Source organism: Castanea sativa, chromosome 1, assembly GCF_040712315.1.
Source record: "Castanea sativa cultivar Marrone di Chiusa Pesio chromosome 1, ASM4071231v1".
Lineage (NCBI taxonomy): Eukaryota > Viridiplantae > Streptophyta > Magnoliopsida > Fagales > Fagaceae > Castanea > Castanea sativa.
In genome coordinates this window covers 91,130,755-91,151,741 of record NC_134013.1, presented here as the reverse complement: position 1 = coordinate 91,151,741, position 20,987 = coordinate 91,130,755, and the positions used below count along the sequence as shown (strand labels likewise).

The window sequence follows — 20,987 nt, the reverse complement described above, 5'->3', positions numbered from 1 at the left end:
CTTATAAACTCAAAATCTACTTAGTAAATATTTAATGTGAGGCATAGGATATGCCCGCATAACACTTGCAGTTAATCTAATTCACAAAATTTGTAAATTCACATTCTCCCCCAAATCTTATATTGTGCCATTTTAGAATAAGGATAAAGTTTATCTCTAAATTAGTTTGGAGTGCATTCCTTCAAACTTCAATTATATTTTTTTATTGAATGCAAATTTTGATAAATTCACCGTTAGATTGTATTATGTTATTTTATCCTCTATATTTACAAAATTTTGAGAAGATTAAAGATCAATCACTATTATCAATCAAATATTTTATAATCTTAAATTATAGATATAAATGTGTTTATAGATTGAAATTTAATATATATGTTTATATATATATATATATATATGCAATTCAACAATTATATTTTTAAAATATATAATCATGTTAATTTTTTAGCGGGAGTGTAAAGGTTTTTTTTTTTTTTTTTTCCTTCATATTCTAAAGTCTGTTAGGCTTCAAAATTCAAAGCATTATGAAGAAATTGGTTTGGTAGTGATTGGGATGGATGGATCTATATGTCTTTTATGTACCTAAAGGAGGAAAAAAATTTCGAGCTTTGAAACATCTTGAAAATTGTGATCAAGGGTGTGTCATGTGTCATCAACACCATTTACTCTTGTGGCCCCGTCATTCACAGTACCATAATTATCCTCTCTCTCTCTCTCTCAATTTCAGAGTAAAAAAAAATTATCATTACCTTCTAAAAGGATAAATTTTAGTCTCCATGAATTTATTATGGGATAATTCATTTGAAAAATAATAGAGAAAAAACAATGCAACTAATTTATTTGTTTTATGGCACTTAGAATTATCTACCCTATAAAGTACGTAAATGATTAAACTAAAATCTATAAAATGAGCAAAAATGTTTCTGATTTCAAGCTATAATAATAATAATAATAATAATAATAATAATAATAATAATAAAAGAAAACTAAAAAGAAAATAGTTATGTGAAACTCAAAAGGAGAAAGAAAAGCAACAAAGAAAAAGTAGTAGTCCTTGAGAGAATTACTAGAAGAAGAGACAACATAGATAAAAACAAAAAAAAGATGGATAAAGTGTTTAAATGTGGGGATGTGGAATAAAGGCAAAGATAATAAAGAATAAAGTGATTTGGAAAATTTAATAAAGGGGACTAATTTTTTTTCCCCTCAATGTAGAATGTCAAAAGGGAAATTCAGCAAAACAACCAATTACATGTAAAATTTTAAAGCAGCTTCAAAGTATTTCATGCAGTTGTATTCTCTTCAGTTTTGCCGGGAAAAAAAAAAGTAATCTACTTTTATCTCCTCAATTTTTCCAATAGAAAACAAATAGAAAGAATAATTCTATAGTAACCTCAAAAGTTTAATAATCAAGGAGCTTATTGAAATCTATACATATTTATATGCACTGATTAACACTCAAAATTAATTATGATATAATGACACATGTTTGGTTTCTAAACAAAAAAGGTAAGAATAATGACCATATTTCTAGGCTTTGTGTTGTTTGTCGCATCCTTATAGAATATAGACCCAAATCATATTACTATATGACTAAATCTATATGCTTGTATATCATAACTTCAAAGACTTACTGAAAGCCTGAAATTATCTAGGAATTCTGGATTTGGGTTTGTAAGCTTTAGCTTGAAAAAGAAATCCAAAAATATATAGCAAATGAAATCATATAGCATATTAGTATACAACATAATAGCATCATGGATAAGTTGAGTTTTTGATACAAGATAAAATTTATACTATAGCCTAATCTAATTGTATATGTGTGTGAAGTTCTCTCTTGGAAACTTTAAGTCCGGCCCTTACTCCCTACACCTCACAAACACTTATACTTGTGGAGTGACCACTATTTCTAATTGTATATGTGCGTGAAGCTCTGTCTTAAAAACTTGAACTCCGGCCCTTACTCCCCACACCCCACAAACACTTATACTTGTGGAGTGACCACCATTTCTAATTGTATATGTGCGTGAAGCTCTGTTTTGAAAACTTGAACTCCGGCCCTTACTCCCCACACCACCCAAACACTTATACTTGTAGAGTGACTATACACCAAAGGTGCGTGGTAGTAAGCCAATACATATTCAAATGGTAAACCTTTGCTTGACGAAGTAGTATATTAAATGTCAAACCTATAATAAGTATTTATCTTACTAAATCCTCATTATGTTACACTGTCTCACTTTGGATTAGAAAGTTGAACTATTCTCTGGTCTCAACTATTACTCTCTGTCTCTCTCTTTCTCTTTCTCTTTCCAACCTTTCATGTGATGACTCTGAGTGAATTGGAATAGCATTGTCCTTAGTTATTCCAAGGGGACATCATTGTCACATTGAGTAATCCTTTCTGATGATACAATACAACACCACAAGGAAAGGAAATGTACAAAAGTAAAGGGTATGTTTATTTATATTAAAAATAATGGAGGGCCTCTTGTTAAAAAAATAATTGATTTGTTTTTCCTTTATTGGTATCTCTGGCTCTCGAAGAAAGAATCCACTAATAAAGCTTTCTATTCTCTGCCAAAAGACCTAATTATCACTCTTGCCCCTTTGACAGTACGTCAAAATTACTACTGTGTGCTTAAGATTTCCCTATTTTATTGCAAAATTAATCATTTCACATGAATGGCATGACACCCTTTCAATTCCAACTCAAGGAGACTAAGTGTTTAGCCATATTTTGCATGTAGCTCACCCACTCAACCACGGGAATAAAGACCATCTTCATTTTAAATTATTTTATTTTATGATTCAAAATAAATGTCTATATTTGGGTCATATTATTTAAAGTTTCAATTAATAAAACATCTCTTATACTTCACTTTGTCAAATATACAACAACAAAGAAGAATAAAGTCTCAATTTTAAATTTGGGATGGCTATAGATCATCGACGGATTAGACAATTTTAAAGTCTCAATTTTATGTCTTCTATTCTATCTAATTTCATGTTCTTTGTTGCCTCTCTAATTGTCATGTCTTTAAAAAAAAAAATATTTACTATTATTATTTTTGATCTTCTTCTACATTTTTCTTTATAATAAATAAAATTTTAATTGTGAAATAGATTTCACTACTTGAGTGGTATAGTTGTTTTTAATATTCAATATTTTTAAAGTAGCCACTTTTACAATGAAATATAATATTTAAAAATGAGCAATGCTAATGACACAAATTTTTTATAACATTTTTATAAACTATTGATATGATAAATTCTTACATCTTCTCATCTAGACTCATTACTAATATCACTTTTTTATTTCCTAATAACAATTTATCACATCAATAATATGAAAAGAAAAATTAAAAAAAATTGTGACTTTTAGCAGTTTCCTTATAAAAAAGAAAAAGAAATCTTAATATGTAGCATATTGTCTCAAGTAACTTAGCAAATTATAGCCTTTTACATGCACTTTCAAAGATATAATAAGGGCATGAGAGTCATCTAATTATGGGCAAATATGTCCACCCAAGTTTTTGGTAATTATTTATTTAAGGCTTCAAGTCCAACTTATATATAGAAAGGAGATTTTACTAAATTTCTTTTAAAGAACATTTCTTTTCCATAATTCTTTTAAGAGTCTGTCTGTCTTTCTCTCTCTTTTTCTTCCTTTCCTTTGTCCTCTCCACTCTCTGACACACTGCTCTCCATATGGCGTAAACTTGATGCCTGATAGTGCAAGCAAAGCAAGCACCCCACCTTTTATTTTATCTTCCTCTCTAAACTCACTGTGTTTTCCTCTTTGTCTGTAAAAAAATCTGCTTTTCTTTTCTCTCTCTCTCTCTTCTTTTGCCTCCTCATTCACTACCTCTATAAGCCTTTGTTTAGTGCTTCACTAGCAAAACCCACCTCCAAAAAAACCTCAAACCCTTCTCTCTCACCTCTTTTCCAAATCCTCCTCATCTTTTAAGTCCAACTTCTAAGCCAAAAACTTCTCTTTCTCTATTAGAAAACCTTGACTTTCACTATGGAAGGTGCTTAAACTCCAAGATTTGGATCAAAGAGATATATTGATATAGGTATGCCATTTTCTTCTTCCTTCCTTTCTTTCCATTTTAATTACTAGTGGAAAGAAAGAACTAAGCTTAATACAGTCATCTTCTTCTTCTATCATTTTCTTTCTCAAAGAATGTTTTAAGTGTTTAGAGTTTGGCCCTCTTTCCCTCTCTCACTTCCGAGAAATAGAGATAGGAACTTGCAAGGCAACAAAGTGAATTCGTTTGCTTAAATTCGTCTCTTCTTACGGCCAGCTCTTGGCTACAGTGTTACTGAATTTGTTTGTTCTTTCTTTTTTCACTTCTAAGTTGACCTCTTCAGAGAAAAATACTCAAAGCCTAGGTAGTTGGAGACTCTTTTGTTGCTTTGTTCTTTTGATCAAAAGTATTGTCCTTGTGCTATCTAACTGGCTCTCTTTAGAGCAAGCAAACCCCATAAAAACACCTTCTTTCTTTCTCTTTCTCTCTTTCAAAGCAACTGAAATTAAATTACCTGGAACAACAAATCCTTCGTTTTTTTTTTCTCTTGGGTTAGGATTAAGGGTTTCTAAGATACACACACGGGTTCTAGTTTCTGTTTGCTTGTAATTTAAAAGAGTGGTCATTGGAAGAAAGAAAACTCCTAATAGCCTAGGAGGTTAAGAAAGCAAAAGAAACCACTTTTTGTATTATTAATTATTTATAGACCTTCTAATCATATATCTTGTCTTGTTCATTCTCTTGTGGTCACCACAAAATAAACAAAACAAGGAATGGAACTTTCAAGTCAAGAGGGAGAGATCCCAATCCCAATCCCAATAAACAGCACATATGCTGGACATGGTCATCATGGTCATGGGCATGGGCATGGGCATGGGCATATGATTCATCATGACCCGGTACCGCACAACCACATCATTCCATCTTCAGCTCCCCAAATCCCCTCCAATGGCCCCCCATTACCCACAAGTCTAGAGGACCATGTGCCCTACAACAAGAAAGTGGTTAGGTACAGAGAATGCCTCAAGAACCATGCAGCTTCCATGGGAGGCAATGCCACTGATGGGTGTGGTGAATTCATGCCCAGTGGTGAAGAGGGTACCATAGAAGCACTCACCTGCTCAGCTTGCAATTGTCACAGAAACTTTCACAGAAAAGAAGTTGAAGGTGAGCCCTCTTCATGTGATTGTCACCACAGCCCACATCTCAACAGGAGGAAGTTCATCTTTGGTCATCACAAGAATTTATTGGCACCTGAGGCATTAGGCTACCCTACAGCTACAGGTACTTTTATATCTTCAAGAGCACCCCCACCACACCAAATGATAATGTCTTACAACATGGGGTCTCTTCCTTCTGAGTCTGATGAGCAAGAAGATGGTGCTGGTAACGGTGGAGTTGTAGTGGCTAGGCCTCCACAGCTTGTGAAGAAAAGGTTTAGGACAAAATTCACTCAGGAACAGAAGGAGAAAATGCTAAACTTTGCTGAGAAAGTTGGGTGGAAGATTCAGAAGCAAGAAGAAGCAGTGGTGCAACAGTTCTGTCAAGAGATTGGAGTCAGGAGAAGAGTCCTCAAGGTTTGGATGCACAACAACAAGCACAATCTAGCGAAGAAGAATCCCTCCACTGCTTAAACGTAATTAACGATATATTATCCTCATGACCATCACTCTCTCTTATTAGTTTGTGCTTTAACTCCACTTGTCAGCTTAATGTGTTTTGTTAGCTTTCTCTACACTACTACATATCTCTTTTTTTTTTAAACATTTTATTCTCTTTGGTTATGTTTACTTTGGGGTCTCTTACTTACTATCTGTGATAATAGTGTTTATGTAATGTAGTTTAGGTGCATTGGGTTTGGTAGTTTGAGTTGTGGGTGATGTTCTTGTTTAATCCATTCCATGTTGGATTGGATTGAGACATTCAGTCTGAGATACTCCGATGTATCAATATTTAATTTGAGGAAAAGCTTCTTATTAATTAACTAATATTCTTTCTCTTTTCATGTAAGTTTTTTATTAGATTTTGTATTTAATATTATATTGTGTGCGAAATTGAAAAGGCTTGAAAGTTTTGATGCTATTGTTAAACAATTTGTACTACTCTTTCTTGCCTTTAAAATTTCTTCAAAAGAAAAAAATTCAAGAGCAGATCATGTAGCCAATGTTTGCATTCTGAAGTTTTGAAAGGAGAAAAACAGGTTTAAGTACTAGATAATCTTAAAGCTTTTATTATTCAATAATCAACATAAAACTTAGTTGTTATTAGGATATATATATAAAACTTAGTTTGTTAAAGTCACATAAATCATGTTTGTGTTTGGATATGAAGAGACAATTAAAGGGTGTTAATCGATCAATATGATCAATTTTGGGAGAGGGAATTTTTTAATTAAAAAATAATAATTTTGTTGCCATTGTAGACAATTTCCTATATATCAAATTGTTGTGGCCTTGTAGGGGTCGAAAAGCGAGGGTTAAGGGTTGGTGATTCAAATTTTATATTAGAGTAATACATCTGGTTTATAGGTTGATAGAGAAAATTGATTTGAAGAACATTAAATAATCGATTTTATGTTAACGATTTTCAAAATCTATTGATCGCCACCTCAACATTAGTTTTGTTATATTTGTTATTGACTACCCATATCGGAAGCTGTTGTTACTAAATCGGATTTGATCAATAATAGTGGTAGTGGTGGTGGTGGTTGGTGGGTGATCATCCCTAATCGCAGCACAAATCATAACTTATTTGCCCAAAAAAAAAAAAAAAGTTACCATAAATTAAAAAATTAAAAGTAACTTTGAGATAATGTGTCAGATAAATTTCAATGGTACATATAGTAAAATCCCTTTCTATCTATTCCTGCTTCCCCCAACCAAACCATGCCTTGGATTTCGTCCTCTCCTAGAACTTTGGATTCTATTCGTAGGTTGTGTACTTGTCTTGTGGGAGGATGGTCATATATGATGTGTCTACTGCAATGGGGAAGTCACTTTTTTTTTTTTGTTTTTGTTTTTGTTTTTCTTATTTATTTATTTTGGTGAAAGAGAGGAAACTCATCATTAAATGCATTTTTGGGTAAATTAGCATCAGTTTGATACGTGTCATTGTGTATGCATGCCACGCTTCTCGCTCCCAAACTCCCTATCATTCTCCCAAATTATCAAGAAGAGACTAGCAAACTTTTTGTTACTATTTTACCAAAAAAAAAAAACTATTTGTTATTTAAATACCAAATTTATATTTAAAAAAATCCAAACTCCATTAACAAAATCAATTAATTCTACTAGCCAACAAAATTATAGCTGTGTTCCTTAATTGTTTTGCATATTGCAAGCTCATTGTGTTCATGGCATTACAGTCACTGAATCAATGATTTATGAAATTAGAGACTAATATATTATTTGATATAATAGGTCATGATGTTAAAAGTATTATTATTGTCAAAACCATAAGGACCATAACCATAGTATTTATCCACAAATCATGATGCTAATCATGCAAGAATAATATATATATTACACCCCACGTCCTTCCCCATTAGTGTTTGGATGCACATTCTTTTTATTTTTTGTAGGAATTATTTTTGTTTTGTTTTGTTTTGGAAGCAAAGGATAGAAGAGTGAAGAGAGTTCTACCAAAAAAAGAAAAAAAAAAAAAAGAGTGAAGAGAGTTCACATGCAAAAATGAAAAATCGCAATTCCATATATCAATAATAAACAATTAAAATGTAATGCACTTGTGACGCAGCCTCCAAATACAACTGTACTGACATGTTCTCAGTTTTTCATTTACTCTATCTTTTTACATTCATGAACTTAGTAAAAGAAATTTTTAAAATATATATATACATATTAAGGGTTTTGGATAATTTATTTAACAAAAGATTCATTTTAAATTTTAAAATATTAATAGAAAATCTATTTTGTTGTTGTTATGTGTGCATAAATATTAAATAGTAATAAATAGATTCGAAGTATTTCACCCACCAGCAAGGACAAAAAACAATTAATTAAAAGGGAAATAAGTAATAACTAAAAATTAAAAGAAGAAGAAGAAGAAGAACCAGAGATGGGCAAATCGTGGAAAATGGATTAGTCAAAATCTTGACAGTCCCTCATGCAGTGAACAAGATATATAAATAAATGAAAACCCAAAGCTAGTTTCAGATCACGTGTCATTTAATATAAAAGATTAAATTCCTGCCTAACTCTATGAACCTTGTGTAAGATCTCTCTGCATTTCTTCACATGCTCGTGTTGTGCCTCGAATTAAAACACATCAGATCAAACTGAAGCTAACCAGAAATTCAATCAGTTTCTAACTTTTTATTTTATATTTTATTGCTCTGTCGTTTGTAACTTCTCTATATGCTTACAGCTAGTATTCCGAAAAGACATATATTTTCCATATATGTACTTATTATATGCTTTAATTTCATTTCATCTTTCTATTGATAAAATTTCAACCTAAAAGTAAAACCTTCACCTATATATCTCTCCTCACCACCAAAGCCCTTGCATGTTATAAAAACTTCTAAAAAATTATCCAAACTTTAAAACGGTTGAAGCTCTTAAAATGACATTAAGCTAATGTTTCTGTTAGGCTATGTATATTGATTACCAAATTCAAAGCAACTGAAAGATGTATGCATACATAATCCATATACTCCAAGGACATAAGTTAAAAAAAAAAATGTAATGCACACTTTTCAAAAAACTTAAATACATGTGTTAATGATTTATTGATAAACGCATAAATTTATTGTAATTGTGTGTACTTTTTTGAATATGTGTACAATTTGATTTTTTTTTTAAATTGTGTAAAAACATGATTTAATACAACAAAAATGTATCTTAGCTAATGCCCTTAGGGAATTCATTAATATTATAAACATAGAATATACCGTTTTACTCGGGGTATGTTTTGTACAACATGCTAACTTTTTTTTAAAGATATAATTACAATATACTATTGATCCTGCAGTTTGAACCTTTTCCCTCCTAGACCTTCCTTCCAGCATTTTGTGCATGTAAATGTATCAATTCAACTATGAATCCCTTGACAATAAATAATACTAATTAAATGCATGATAAAGTAATCAAGTAAAACCGAATGAAAAATGAGGACAAATTTTATACCGTAACTTTGTCATAATTTTAATGCCACAGATTAAGTAATGAAGAAAAAGCAAATGGGTTTCGTGTGATAATAATAATAGGTTTTGTCAAAATTTTGACCCAAAAAAAAAAATGATACAAAAGTTGTGGTCGAGAAGAGAACTTGATGAACAACCCTAAAACCTGCAAAGAGGGGCCCTCGAATAGTAGCATTTCGTATGGTGAAGATTCGTTTTATTATTATTTATGTTTGGGTAAACTGATTGGGTATACTTTCTTCTAGCATTCTCTCCCTCTTAATAAGAATGACAATTCACCACACACATTTATGAGGCCTATTTAATTGGATCTATGATATTATTTATGAGTCATCATATATATTTAAATGCTCGACGAAATATTTAATGCGGCGTTGCTATCAAAGAAGTGACATAGAATTGCCTGCTTCCCATGATCCCATCTAATCTTACCTTCGCAACGGAAACAGCAGTACACATTCTTTACCCTCATAATTCAAATTCAAGAATAGCATACAGAATGAAGTGTCAGATTCTTAAAAAAGATAAGTAATAATAATAACAGTGAGTTTCAGTTAGTTAAATTGATAAAGTATTTGATGATTGAATTATGAATAAAAGATTTGAGATTTAATCTCTGCTTACAAAAAAAAAAAAATTGATGTATTGATTGAATAATAAAAAGTTATCATCAGGAGCGGATACTATAGATTGAAATTCTTAGTAAAATAATAACAACAACAACAACAACAATAATAATAATAATAAGGAGGATTTTAAAAGTTCTAATTAGCTCAACTAGTACTTTTATGGGTTATTGAATAAAGCACTAGGTTTAAATCTTGTCAACAACAACAACAACAAATATATTAATATCTTGGCTGATGATAAAAAATAATTATCATGAAACAAACAAGATAAGTTTTCAACCCTATCTTATTTTTTAATTCTTTTTAAGTGAACAATTTAAGAGATCTCAAAATAGTAGAGATTAAACTTAGGTATAATTTCTTACGTTAGATTCTCAATTAAATTCAACCATGTACTTGCATTGTCCAATAAATTACATGATTTAATTTGATTGTCCCTGCAAAAGATAGCATTTTTTTCATTGCATTGGTCAATACAACCATATTTGTTGATTTCAATTAGGGTACAAAGTGTTAGAGATATCATGGCCAAGAGGCCCATACCAATTGTAGACTCATGTACTTGTAAAACAAGAAAACTAATCTAGGGTTAGCTTAGGGTTGTTTAATCTCTAGTATATAAACCTTACATTAGGTTCATAATAATAAAATAAGTTGAATAGTCAAGGTGTAGTTGTCAAGAACTTTCCTCTTGGACGTAGGCCTAACTCCATAGTCAAGGTGTACAAAGTGTTACAAAGGAACTATAGCTAAATTTTTCCTAATGAATAATAGGCAAATACAATGAGATGGAGCAAGTAAGACATGCGTGTGTTGGGGGGGGGGGGATGGAATTATATATACTCTTTAGACCTAAGGGGTTAGCCTAGTGGCTCCTAAGGTATCATAAGATTCATGAAATTTTGAGCTTAAAACTTTTAACCCTTATCGTAGAGTCGATCCTAAGGATTTCTCCTTATAATTACTTAGTGCATGCGGATAGGGGACTATACACAACTGCATGAGTTATTAGGTGCTTAAAAGAGTTTTGGAAATTTTTGTTAACGAAAATAAAAACAAAAATTGTAATCTTTCATGTTTTAATCCGTCACCAATACAAAACATGAGAAATAAGTGATGTTATAGATATTACAAATTTGAATGAAGACAATAATATTGAGTCAAAAACCTCTTAGACAATTGATACGAAAATTAATAAAAGAAAATAGTTTTCACAAGTTTGTTACCTATTATTGTTCGAGAACATTAAACAGTACTCCTTAGTGCTTGCATAGAGACGAGTCTGTTTAAACAACCATCAGCTAATTGTAGCAACATTGTTAAAAGGGGAGAAGAGAATAAAGCAGCTTTAGGTTGCTGCGTGCTGCCACTCTGCCCATTCAAATCGATTAACTAGAGCTAGAGGTCCTCCATACACATCCAACAGAAAGTAACTGATGAGACTTTTTTTACTCATGGCTTTTTGCATATTGGTAGTAATAATTCATCGATAAACCCTATTGGCACATTTTTCTATCAAAATCCATAATAAGAAAAATAATAATAGAGAAATGATAGCAATTCAAAACTTGAAATTCAAGTGCATCTTTCATTGCAGACATAAGATCATAATAAGATAGTTTGAAGTTTGAACAACAACAAAGAATTTATGCTTTCTGTTATAAGAACCACTACAACGTAGTGGCGCACACTGTGTGTGCAATGGGTGGGTCTCAGTTATAACTCAGTATTGAGCAAGACCAGACAAAATAGGGGGCAAATTTATCTTGATTGTACATTACGTACATAAATTTAGACATCATTATATGGTATTGGTACTCCCCTTTTACAAGACAACTCAAAGTAGATGTGACTTAGGTCAATAAAGCAGTGATGCCCTATGTCTCTAGCCTGGTGCCTTTGCATAGAGCCACTGTGTGCATGAATCGAGCATGCTGACATGAGTTCAAATTTTTGAGCTATTTTAGTTTTACAAGCAAAAGAGATTCAGTATGTCCCCACCAACATTTCTTTTCAACCTCTATGCTCTAAACCGAGATTTAACATTTTCTCAATAATCCTGTGCAATATTAGCAAATCAAAATTTATTGATTGACAGGAAAAATTCAACCGCATAGAAATGAGAGCTTTGTGCACTGGATGTGACACAAAAAACTCGAGGTATTCTATAAACATAAACATCACGACACAAGAATACAACAAAAATGAAAAAAAAAAAAAAAAACCCCACAACATAAACCAAAACCGGGCCGATAAGAGAGAGGGAAAAAAAAAAAAAACCAAATCTATGTGCAACTATAGTATGCAACTTCATGCGTAACAACACATCCCTTATAACTCAAGACTGTACCACACCATCTTCAAGTGTGTTTCATAATGCAGAGAGGGTGCAATCTGCAAAGTATTTTTGCACTGTAACACAGACTGACCATCTTCATAAGTCCATGGTTCCCATGGTCCCATTGGTCTAGTGCTAGCTCTTTTTTGTCACACAGACCTCTTCCGTCTGCGGAACTATTTAAGTGTCACAGGCAGTACAAGCACTTGGCGTTGTCGAGCACCTTATAAGTCAAAGCCCAGTTTGCATACAGATGAATGTCATCCCGATTTGTCACTTGCACATAGCCGAGCTCGGCCAGGATTAAGAAGTGACTCTGACATCTTCCACCCCTAACAAAAAGGGAAAAGCCAAAACAGAAAATTTGTATTTTAGAAGGTGTATCATATCCCATAATCAGTGAATTATCACAACAAATACATTTGGGTTGGTGAATTAAATGCAAGTCTAAATACAAATAACCATATGACAGTAGACTTTATTCTAATTACTGCTTAATTCCTGTCAAGATCTTTGCCTTCCAAAATTAAGAATTCAAAGCTGGCTTCAGGTGATTTTAGAGAACTTGCAAGATAATTACTGAAATAGCATCCAATAGTCTGTAGGAGGCTCTGGCACCTTTCTTTTGTTCAGAATTTTGCTTGCAACCACAACCACTGTACCTCATACAAAATATCACCAACACAGGAAAAGCTTTTGCAAATTTTTTGGGCCAAAAACACAAAAAGGTCTGCCACTATGTTGTTTCAAAGTGTAGTTTGTACTTTATAGCACAAATTTTCATAGCAAGAGCAAAATGCTACAGATCAACAAGTAAATAGCAGCACTGAACTAAAATGAGAACGCTCAAGTGGCTGTTATACATTATCAAGGCTTCATGGTAATTCCTGAGCGAGTGATTGAGTGTAAGCTCCTCCAGGATGGAAGGGTGATTAAGAGTGTAGATAATTCAGTGCTGAGAGTCTAGCCCCTTCATTCATTTCAATAAGTGCCCATCTTTTTTTTTTTTAATCATAATAGCGCATCTAAGTAGGCAATGGCTAGGACGAGGCCTATTTAACTCCAGTAAATTTCTCACTCATCTAAATCTCTTGTAACTGGTAAGCCAACCACTTTGAAAGCACCTCAAGCATAAGCCAAAAGGATGCATAAACAAAGCTCAAATCTAACACTATTGAACATTGACACACACACACACACACACACACACACTTCAAAAAAAGAAAAAAGAAAAAAAAAAGAAAAGGCAGTTGATTTCCACCTACCTGATCTGCAGCTTTGCTCTTGAAAATCCCATATGATTTTGAGACCATCTTACATGACTCTGATATATGAGCCTCAAGATCAGTAGTTGTCAACACAATATCGGAATAGTTATTATAATCCCTCTGCTTCTGAGCACTAGATCGACTCTCATTTGATGATTGTACAAAATGCAGAAGCACGTGAGCCTGTTATACAAGGTTAACCATATCTTAAACACAAATCATACGAGGAAAAAAACTCATGATTAGTACAACAAGTACAGACAAAGATGAGTGAGACATCTCACATGGAATGCCGCTTTTAGAATGTCATCTGACTTTGCCTGATCTTTGAGCAATGCATATACTTTACCTTTTGATGGATTATATGTCACAATATATCTCTCTTTCTGTCACCAATCAAGAGGACATAATGAATACATATAAGAGAGACAAAGAGCTAATCCAGAAAAAGAAACTACTGAATCCATAAGAGCAATTTCCTTGAAATTTGTTTCTTCCCAAAAAGGAAATTACCTCAAAGAGAGGCTCTACAGCAAGATATACACCTGGGTCTTGGAAAGCATCCTTAAATCTTGGTCCTGCCAAAAAGTAGTAAAAAACTTCAGATTGAACTCCCAGAAATAAGGGGGCCAAAATCAAATGGGAAATCTTGCAATACAATTCCCCTCACATACCAAGAACAACAGGCTTATCTTTCAACCATGGAAAACTTAATATTTTTTCGTTCAAGTTCCCTTCCTGCAATGAGGGGACTCGTCCTACAAATAGAAAGAAAGCATGATTAGGCCATTACACATTATAAAATACACTTCTCGTGCTTATAGAGGGAACTAGTCTGCTTCTTTTAGGAAACCATGAAAAGAAGATAAGATATGGTTAAAAAGAAAATAGAGGAAAAATTCTGCCTCTAAAGTAGACCACTTATGGTGAGTTAGGAACCTGTCTTAAGGAATGAATCTACTGCCACAGTGAATCTTGCCCGGTTCAATGTGTGCAACACTACAGACTTAACCTGAAGGAAAATATAAGTGCAATTAGACTGACTAATTCAACATCCACAAACAAAAGGGACGTGAAGAAGCTCTAACAAACATTGTATACTTATAACCAATCTAACCTCTTGGTAAGAGCTGAAGACATATCCACACGAAAGTAAGGCAAATGTAGTAACCAAGGATGGATTTCTTTTTGAGATCATTATGCTCATCCCAGTTCCCAGCTTCACAAGAGAAAAGTTTCACTTACATCAACATCAATAAAAAATTTCATCACAAATAAGTTCACACAATGGTGGAGAAGAAATTAGTAGAGACTAGCAGCACACATATGATACAGGGCCCATTTTTACAGCTTCCATTGACAGTTTGACCATCACATTTAGTCATAAATTATATCATTTACATAAAAAAGCTAACATATATGTACATATTATATACTCCCTTTGACCCTCAATATATGAAAATATTGAAATGGAATGACAATTCATGAAAAGGTAAAAATATAGTAATCTTTTTAATGTCCTTTCAAGAAGAAGAAGAAAAAAAAAAAAAAACACCATCAAAACTTGTTTAATGGTAAGTGCATTTTGAACCAATGAAATCACCCTGTACCCACTCTAGTGAGAGGAGGAAGTTCCATTTGAGCTAGGGCTCATTGGCAAAATGTCATTTACTTTATCTTACAGGTGAACACGACTTTTAATAAGAACCTTGTTTGCCTTTTGGGGGGAAAAAAGAGAGATGAGAACAATATAGGGAACTGAAGTTCCACTTTTGGAAAGTTTCATATATTGGTCAACTTGAAAAATAAGAGGTTGTCATCTATTGCAGGACAGGATAATTTCTATAATACCTGAGGCATATGATCAAATGTGTGCTTTGTTCATTCCGTACTTCTAAACAACACCACACACACACACACACAAAGTCCAGTTTGAGTTACACTTAGGATAACATTTTTGAGGGATGAGTATTATGAGGAAACAACAGTTACTATCAAGGTGATCAAAGATCAAGACTACCTCATCTATAAAATGTTCATAACTATAGTTATTCATATTTTAATGTATACAGACTACATGGCTTGATGAATTGGACAATTGATAACATTTGATTGATACAAAATTTAGAGTGTGTGTGTTCAGCAAAAAGTGAGCATTTAACCTAATTATGGATGATGTAGGACAGAGGCTGTGATGGGCTTCAATACCATATTGATGCAAGATTTTTAGGAAATTCAACTCTAAATTAGGTTAATTTGTGAGCTCTTAAAAGATTCTTGACAGGGTTTGATGGTTAAGGACATAAGGTTTGGGTGGGTCATAAAAATTGAATATTAAAGGAATTCAATGGCATTTTGTTGTTAAAACATTGAATTGACAAAATGAAAATAATAAAAAAATTAAAAAAAAGAAGAAGAGGAAAGATAAAACCTAGACAATTCCTACCCACAATGCTTTAAGAAAAGCTGCTAGAATTTTATTTAGTTATACTCCGAATCTTTAAAGCTTACACAAAAGCCTTTATATATAAAACATTCCTAATCATTGTAAAACAAAGATTAGGATTCCCAAACAAGAAAGAAAAATAACAGTTAAACTAAGTAAGAAAAGAATAAAACATAAAAAAAGAACCACAAAACTTAAAATAAGACTCATTTGTTTCTGCTATAGCCTTACCTCAGTTCTACATTGTAAAACTTAAAAATAACTGGACCAAAAGCTACATAACCTAGATCACAAAAAAAAAGAAAAAAAGACTTGATCCAACTTAGACTAGCTAATCAAGATACAAAAGAGTTATAAGTCTTCAAAGTTCTTAAGTGGTATAACATATTAACATAACTAAGAGTTACGTCAAGAGTAATATGAACCTAATCCATAGTAAATATATACCATGGCATTAAACTGAAATTCAGACTCAATTTCCCCCTCTTGAACCCGTTAGATGACACACGAAATCCAAGCTCCTTTCTATTAAAAGGCAATCCAAACAAAATTTTTAGTTTGTTCTGCATAATCATTTAATACTAAAACTCCTATTTGATAATTTGACACATGAATTGATCATGAGGTTATGGCTGCAAATGATTAAATGCTACAATAAGGAAAAGACCATATAGGTGGGAAAAAAACAAAGTTGGTGAGAAAGAAAGAGCAGCCTATATTACAAGCTCAGACCTATTTTAGAGAGTTCTTATGTTAGATGTAATGGGGTCAAAACAGTATATGGGCCCACAAACCCATGTCACAATATATTTCATTTGATAGACCTACCTTGCATTCCTACTTATATAGATATCATCCTGCAAAAATAGAAAGAGAAGTTTGATAAGCATACCAGATCTGCAATATTCCCAACACATTCTCCTTTAGCAGTTACATCCCCTATGTTTTCTCCTTTGGCAAAGGCTTTGTAAATTGGTGTACGAGTTGATGTTGATGTTACAGCAGCCACATTCTACAAAGGAAAGAGTAAAGAATATGAGAGCACACAACTGACATGACCATGTCATATTTGCGTTATGAAAAAGCTATCAAACCTTTACAACGTTAGCAGCACAAGCCAAAGGAAGAAAAAGGTGTGGCACAGCTGCAGTTGCCAACTCCACAGCAGCACCCAACTCCAAAAGGAGATCACCCGTAAATCGTAGCTGTAAAACATAATTTTGGAGATACATGGTATTAAAACAGTCAGGTTGAAAATTGGACTGCCAAATTGAAATAGATGGTACTTCTGTTCAAAATTTGATAGAGTCAATTCATATGTAGATATTTTTCTGATTATAATTATTTAGGCTACTTCATGTCCAAAGTAGTCTCTTTTCATTAAAGTTATTCTTACCTATATAAAAAAACAGAACAGCTATTAAATTATACCTGTTTTAAGTCATAATCAAACTTCTTTCCTTGACGGGCAAAAAGCATTTTTCCAACACGACCAGCACCATCCTACAGATAATGTAAATTTACCTTCATGAATATCAACTTGAGAATTTCCAATAAGACTACAATCAATCTCAAAATTAAGGGCTGGAAAGTAATAAAATAAAGCAAGACAGGAAACTAAATTGCAGTCAAATGAGAACCCTTTCTTGTACTGCTCACTGAAATATTCTAAATGCAATTGGGGGTCAGCATGAAGAGTAAATCACCAGTAGTCTCCAGCATAAATAAATTTTTATGTTGACAAGAGCTTTGAAGCTCAATTGACACCTCCTGGTGTTTTCAACAGAGAAATATAGATTTCAAATCCCCCCTCCCTTGGATATTGAATTTAAAAATAAATAAAAAAAGTTGTCTCAATGTAGACAAGTAATTTTTTTGGGAATATACAGTAGAAAACTCAAATGAGAAACTACTCCAACAAACAGAAACCCATCGATGAATAATGTCCATTTTTCCTTTACCAAACTATATTGTACATGTGAACTTCAATATGGGTCATGCATAATATCTTGCTAAAACAGTACACAAGAAAACTTGAAGCTTTATTCATTTAGAAAAATGTATACTATCTTGCGAAATGTGTCAAAATCGTGTTCACCTTGAGAATCCAGTTAATAGCAACAGCTCCAGGAGTTGCTCGGTTTCTAGAGACTCCAACTGAATTCAAAAGCGTTTGCGTTGTGAAAACGCCCATTGCTCCACCAAAGAAATGCTACAACGAATAAATACAATGATTAACACAGCATTAAAGAGTACCAAAAGTGTTGAATTCCCCCATTCCCTTATAAGCCCACCGTTGTTCCAATGTTAGAGTGAAAAAGTAAGGTAAACTACCTTCAAAGCTCTCCATGTCATATACGGAACATACGAAGGAATAACGCTATCAGGGAAACCTTCTGGAACCACATAAGATCTTACAAATGACATCAGATCCTGCACCAAAACCAAAGAAAAATAATAAATTCCAATACATGCATCGCATCACATCACATCACAAGTTATTTAACAAACAATATAAATGACCAAATCCTCTACCTTCTTCTCAATCCCAATAAGTATTCAACATTCAACATTACAGAACAAACTCTGTGTTCCAGTGCATTTAATAACTATAGCACACCAATCATCCATTCTTTCCACTGAAAATCGCTACTTCACATGAACATCATAATTAAAGTGGATATCTAGAAATCATTCTTAACCATTACACGATGATAAGACATGTAATTTTAATTAACAATGAAAACCAAGCAACTATTCATAAGCGAGCTTATATTCAGAACCAAAAGTTTAACAGTTGAGCTAAGCTAGCTGTAATGGATTCTACCAATAACGTAATTTGAAGAAATGCACATTCAAAATATAGCGAAAATTGAGCGAGCGAGCTAGCTGACCTCAACTGGAGCTTGAGGAGAGTGCAAAGTGAGGGCGCGAATGGAGTTCTTCTTGAAGGTTCCAGAAAGCGCGTCTTTTTCAGCCACGTAGTTCCACCTGCGACCGTCGATTTCCTCGCAGCAAATCAGCCTCAAGCTCGAATTCACATACTCTTCCTCCACCAGCCCCAGCCTCCGCCGATTCAAACTCCGACTCTCCGGCGAATCGCCCAGAGAGAGCGGCGGCTCCGCCGGAATCGAAGGCGAAGAAGAAGAAGCGAGATTGGCGCTTATACGCAGCGTTTCGCGGACCAGTAGCCGCGCAGTGTCGTGCGAAGCGGAAGAAGACGACGCCGCCGCCGCCGCCGCGTTGGTTTGGGATTGCTTCAATTTGATCGGCGGAGGAGTAGCCATTGTGAAACGAAACGAAACGAAACGAAACGAAACCAAGTTGTTAGAAACTTTTCAAAATGAGTCTATTTTCTGAGTGTGAGAGAGAGAGAGTTTTGAGTGTATTTATAGTGTACAGGGAAAAATAAACAGAGAGCTTTGGTTGTAACGAAGAGCGTTATTTGTTGTTGTTTTATTGTTGATTGTGAAATTTGTTAGTTGGCCTAAACCAAACGCCTACATTTATGAACGGAGCTATTGAGGTTCACCAAAAACAAAACCAATATATATATTCTACTTTGCTACTACAATATAGAGATACTTGGAATTTGGAATTCAATTCTTTCCAACTCATTAGATTTTCTTTTATTTTTTGAAATAGAATTCCAAGTTTTATTAGTTTTTACCTTTCAATGGATGATTCAATTTAGTTGTGTGCATCAATATAGTCATATTGTTAAATTTATTTAGGGAAAGACATCTTATCTAAATAACTATTTTTATGCATACTTTATGTATATGGTAATACCTATATAATTTTAATTATTCTTTTAATAGATAATTTTAATTGTTAATATAAGATAGTCAACGTATATTTTATAATAAAATATAAATGAGTGCTAGTAATAGCTATGGTGATAAAAAATTATATATTATAAAACAACCCTTTAATTATATGAGTTAATAGGTGATAGTCCTATATTCTTTTTTTAAAAGTGAAAGTCTAATATTGATGACATATTTTATGGTGTTTTATGAATGTGGTTTGAATTCCACGTATCCTCTCTTGCAGCCTTGCAATATATCTAACAAAAAAAATTATGAGTTATTTAAATAAAGTCAATGATTATTTGAATCTTTGTGCAAGAGATTGTAGGTAATTTTTTTTTTAATTTTAACTTTATTTTCTAACTTATATTATTTATTAATTTTTTTGAAAAAAAGAATTATTTATTTATTTGACAGTTTGACAATATGTAATTCTCAAAAAAAAAAATATATATATATATATATGTGTGCATTTTAAACCACTTTATTTTTAATCAAAACTAATCAATTAAAGTCAAAGAGCAGTTAAGAACTTTTAAAATTTTATTTTGATCCATATTGAATTGAGCCTTGTTAGAGTTATTGAAAATTTCATTTTAACTCTCACAAAATAATTTAGTTGGATCCACTACACTACAAAAACAATAGGCGAAACAACACTATTGGTCCTTGAAGTTTACCATGTGTGCGCAATTGGTCCCTTAAATTTGAAGCGAGCACAATTAGTCCCTTAAATTTTAAAACTGAGTTGTATTGGTCCTTTTACTAACTGCTGTTAACGGTGTTACTTACCTGGCTAACAGAATAATGACTTGACATTTTTTTTAATGATGTGGCATGTTTTTAATTAAAAATTAAAAAAATTAGTTTCCACGTGAGATGAAATTGAAAAATCATAATGAATTTTTTAGGGACCTTTGGATGCTTGATGACCTGGTTACACATCATCAACAACAATGTCAGCTTTTGTATTAGAATCTGTTCACTAATCTCCTTTGCTTTTGGCCTCACAGCCGCAACATCCAAACCCAGGGCTTTTATAGCATCAACCATTTCCAACTCTATCTCTTGCTTCCTCTGCACAATTTTCTCCTTTAGCTCAGGGTCCAAATCCTGACCCGCAGTCACCCCAAAACTTTCAATTTCATCCTCCAGTGCCTTGTTTTTTTCTTTCATATAGGGCCGATTCATGATTTCGACAAACTTTTTATTGACTTGCTGCTTTAATCTGGCATACTTTTTTTTATTTGCAGAATCAATCTTGATTTTTAATAATTCCATCAACATGTCGAGTCTAGA

The 20,987-nt window shown here is 32.9% G+C and overlaps 2 protein-coding genes across 2 annotated transcripts; one reads left to right on the top strand and one right to left on the bottom strand.

The window, feature by feature from the left end:
• The first annotated feature begins 3,823 nt into the window (after positions 1 to 3,823).
• LOC142641989 (zinc-finger homeodomain protein 4-like) lies at positions 3,824 to 6,039 on the top strand. The gene is made up of 2 exons (XM_075816324.1): positions 3,824 to 4,079; positions 4,806 to 6,039. Exon 2 carries the CDS (start codon positions 4,808 to 4,810, stop codon positions 5,666 to 5,668), a length of 861 nt encoding a protein of 286 aa, XP_075672439.1. The 5' UTR covers positions 3,824 to 4,079; positions 4,806 to 4,807; the 3' UTR covers positions 5,669 to 6,039.
• Positions 6,040 to 11,918: 5,879 nt separating this feature from the next.
• LOC142622905 (protein root UVB sensitive 6) lies at positions 11,919 to 19,371 on the bottom strand. The gene is made up of 13 exons (XM_075796467.1): positions 18,771 to 19,371; positions 18,211 to 18,309; positions 17,975 to 18,088; positions 17,308 to 17,379; positions 16,971 to 17,081; positions 16,769 to 16,888; positions 14,548 to 14,649; positions 14,370 to 14,442; positions 14,105 to 14,188; positions 13,944 to 14,008; positions 13,715 to 13,816; positions 13,428 to 13,613; positions 11,919 to 12,494 (listed from the first exon to the last, which is right to left on the bottom strand). The coding sequence occupies exons 1-13, from the start codon at positions 19,161 to 19,163 to the stop codon at positions 12,423 to 12,425; spliced, it is 1,593 nt and encodes a 530-aa protein (XP_075652582.1). The 5' UTR covers positions 19,164 to 19,371; the 3' UTR covers positions 11,919 to 12,422.
• Between the last annotated feature and the right edge of the window lie 1,616 nt (positions 19,372 to 20,987).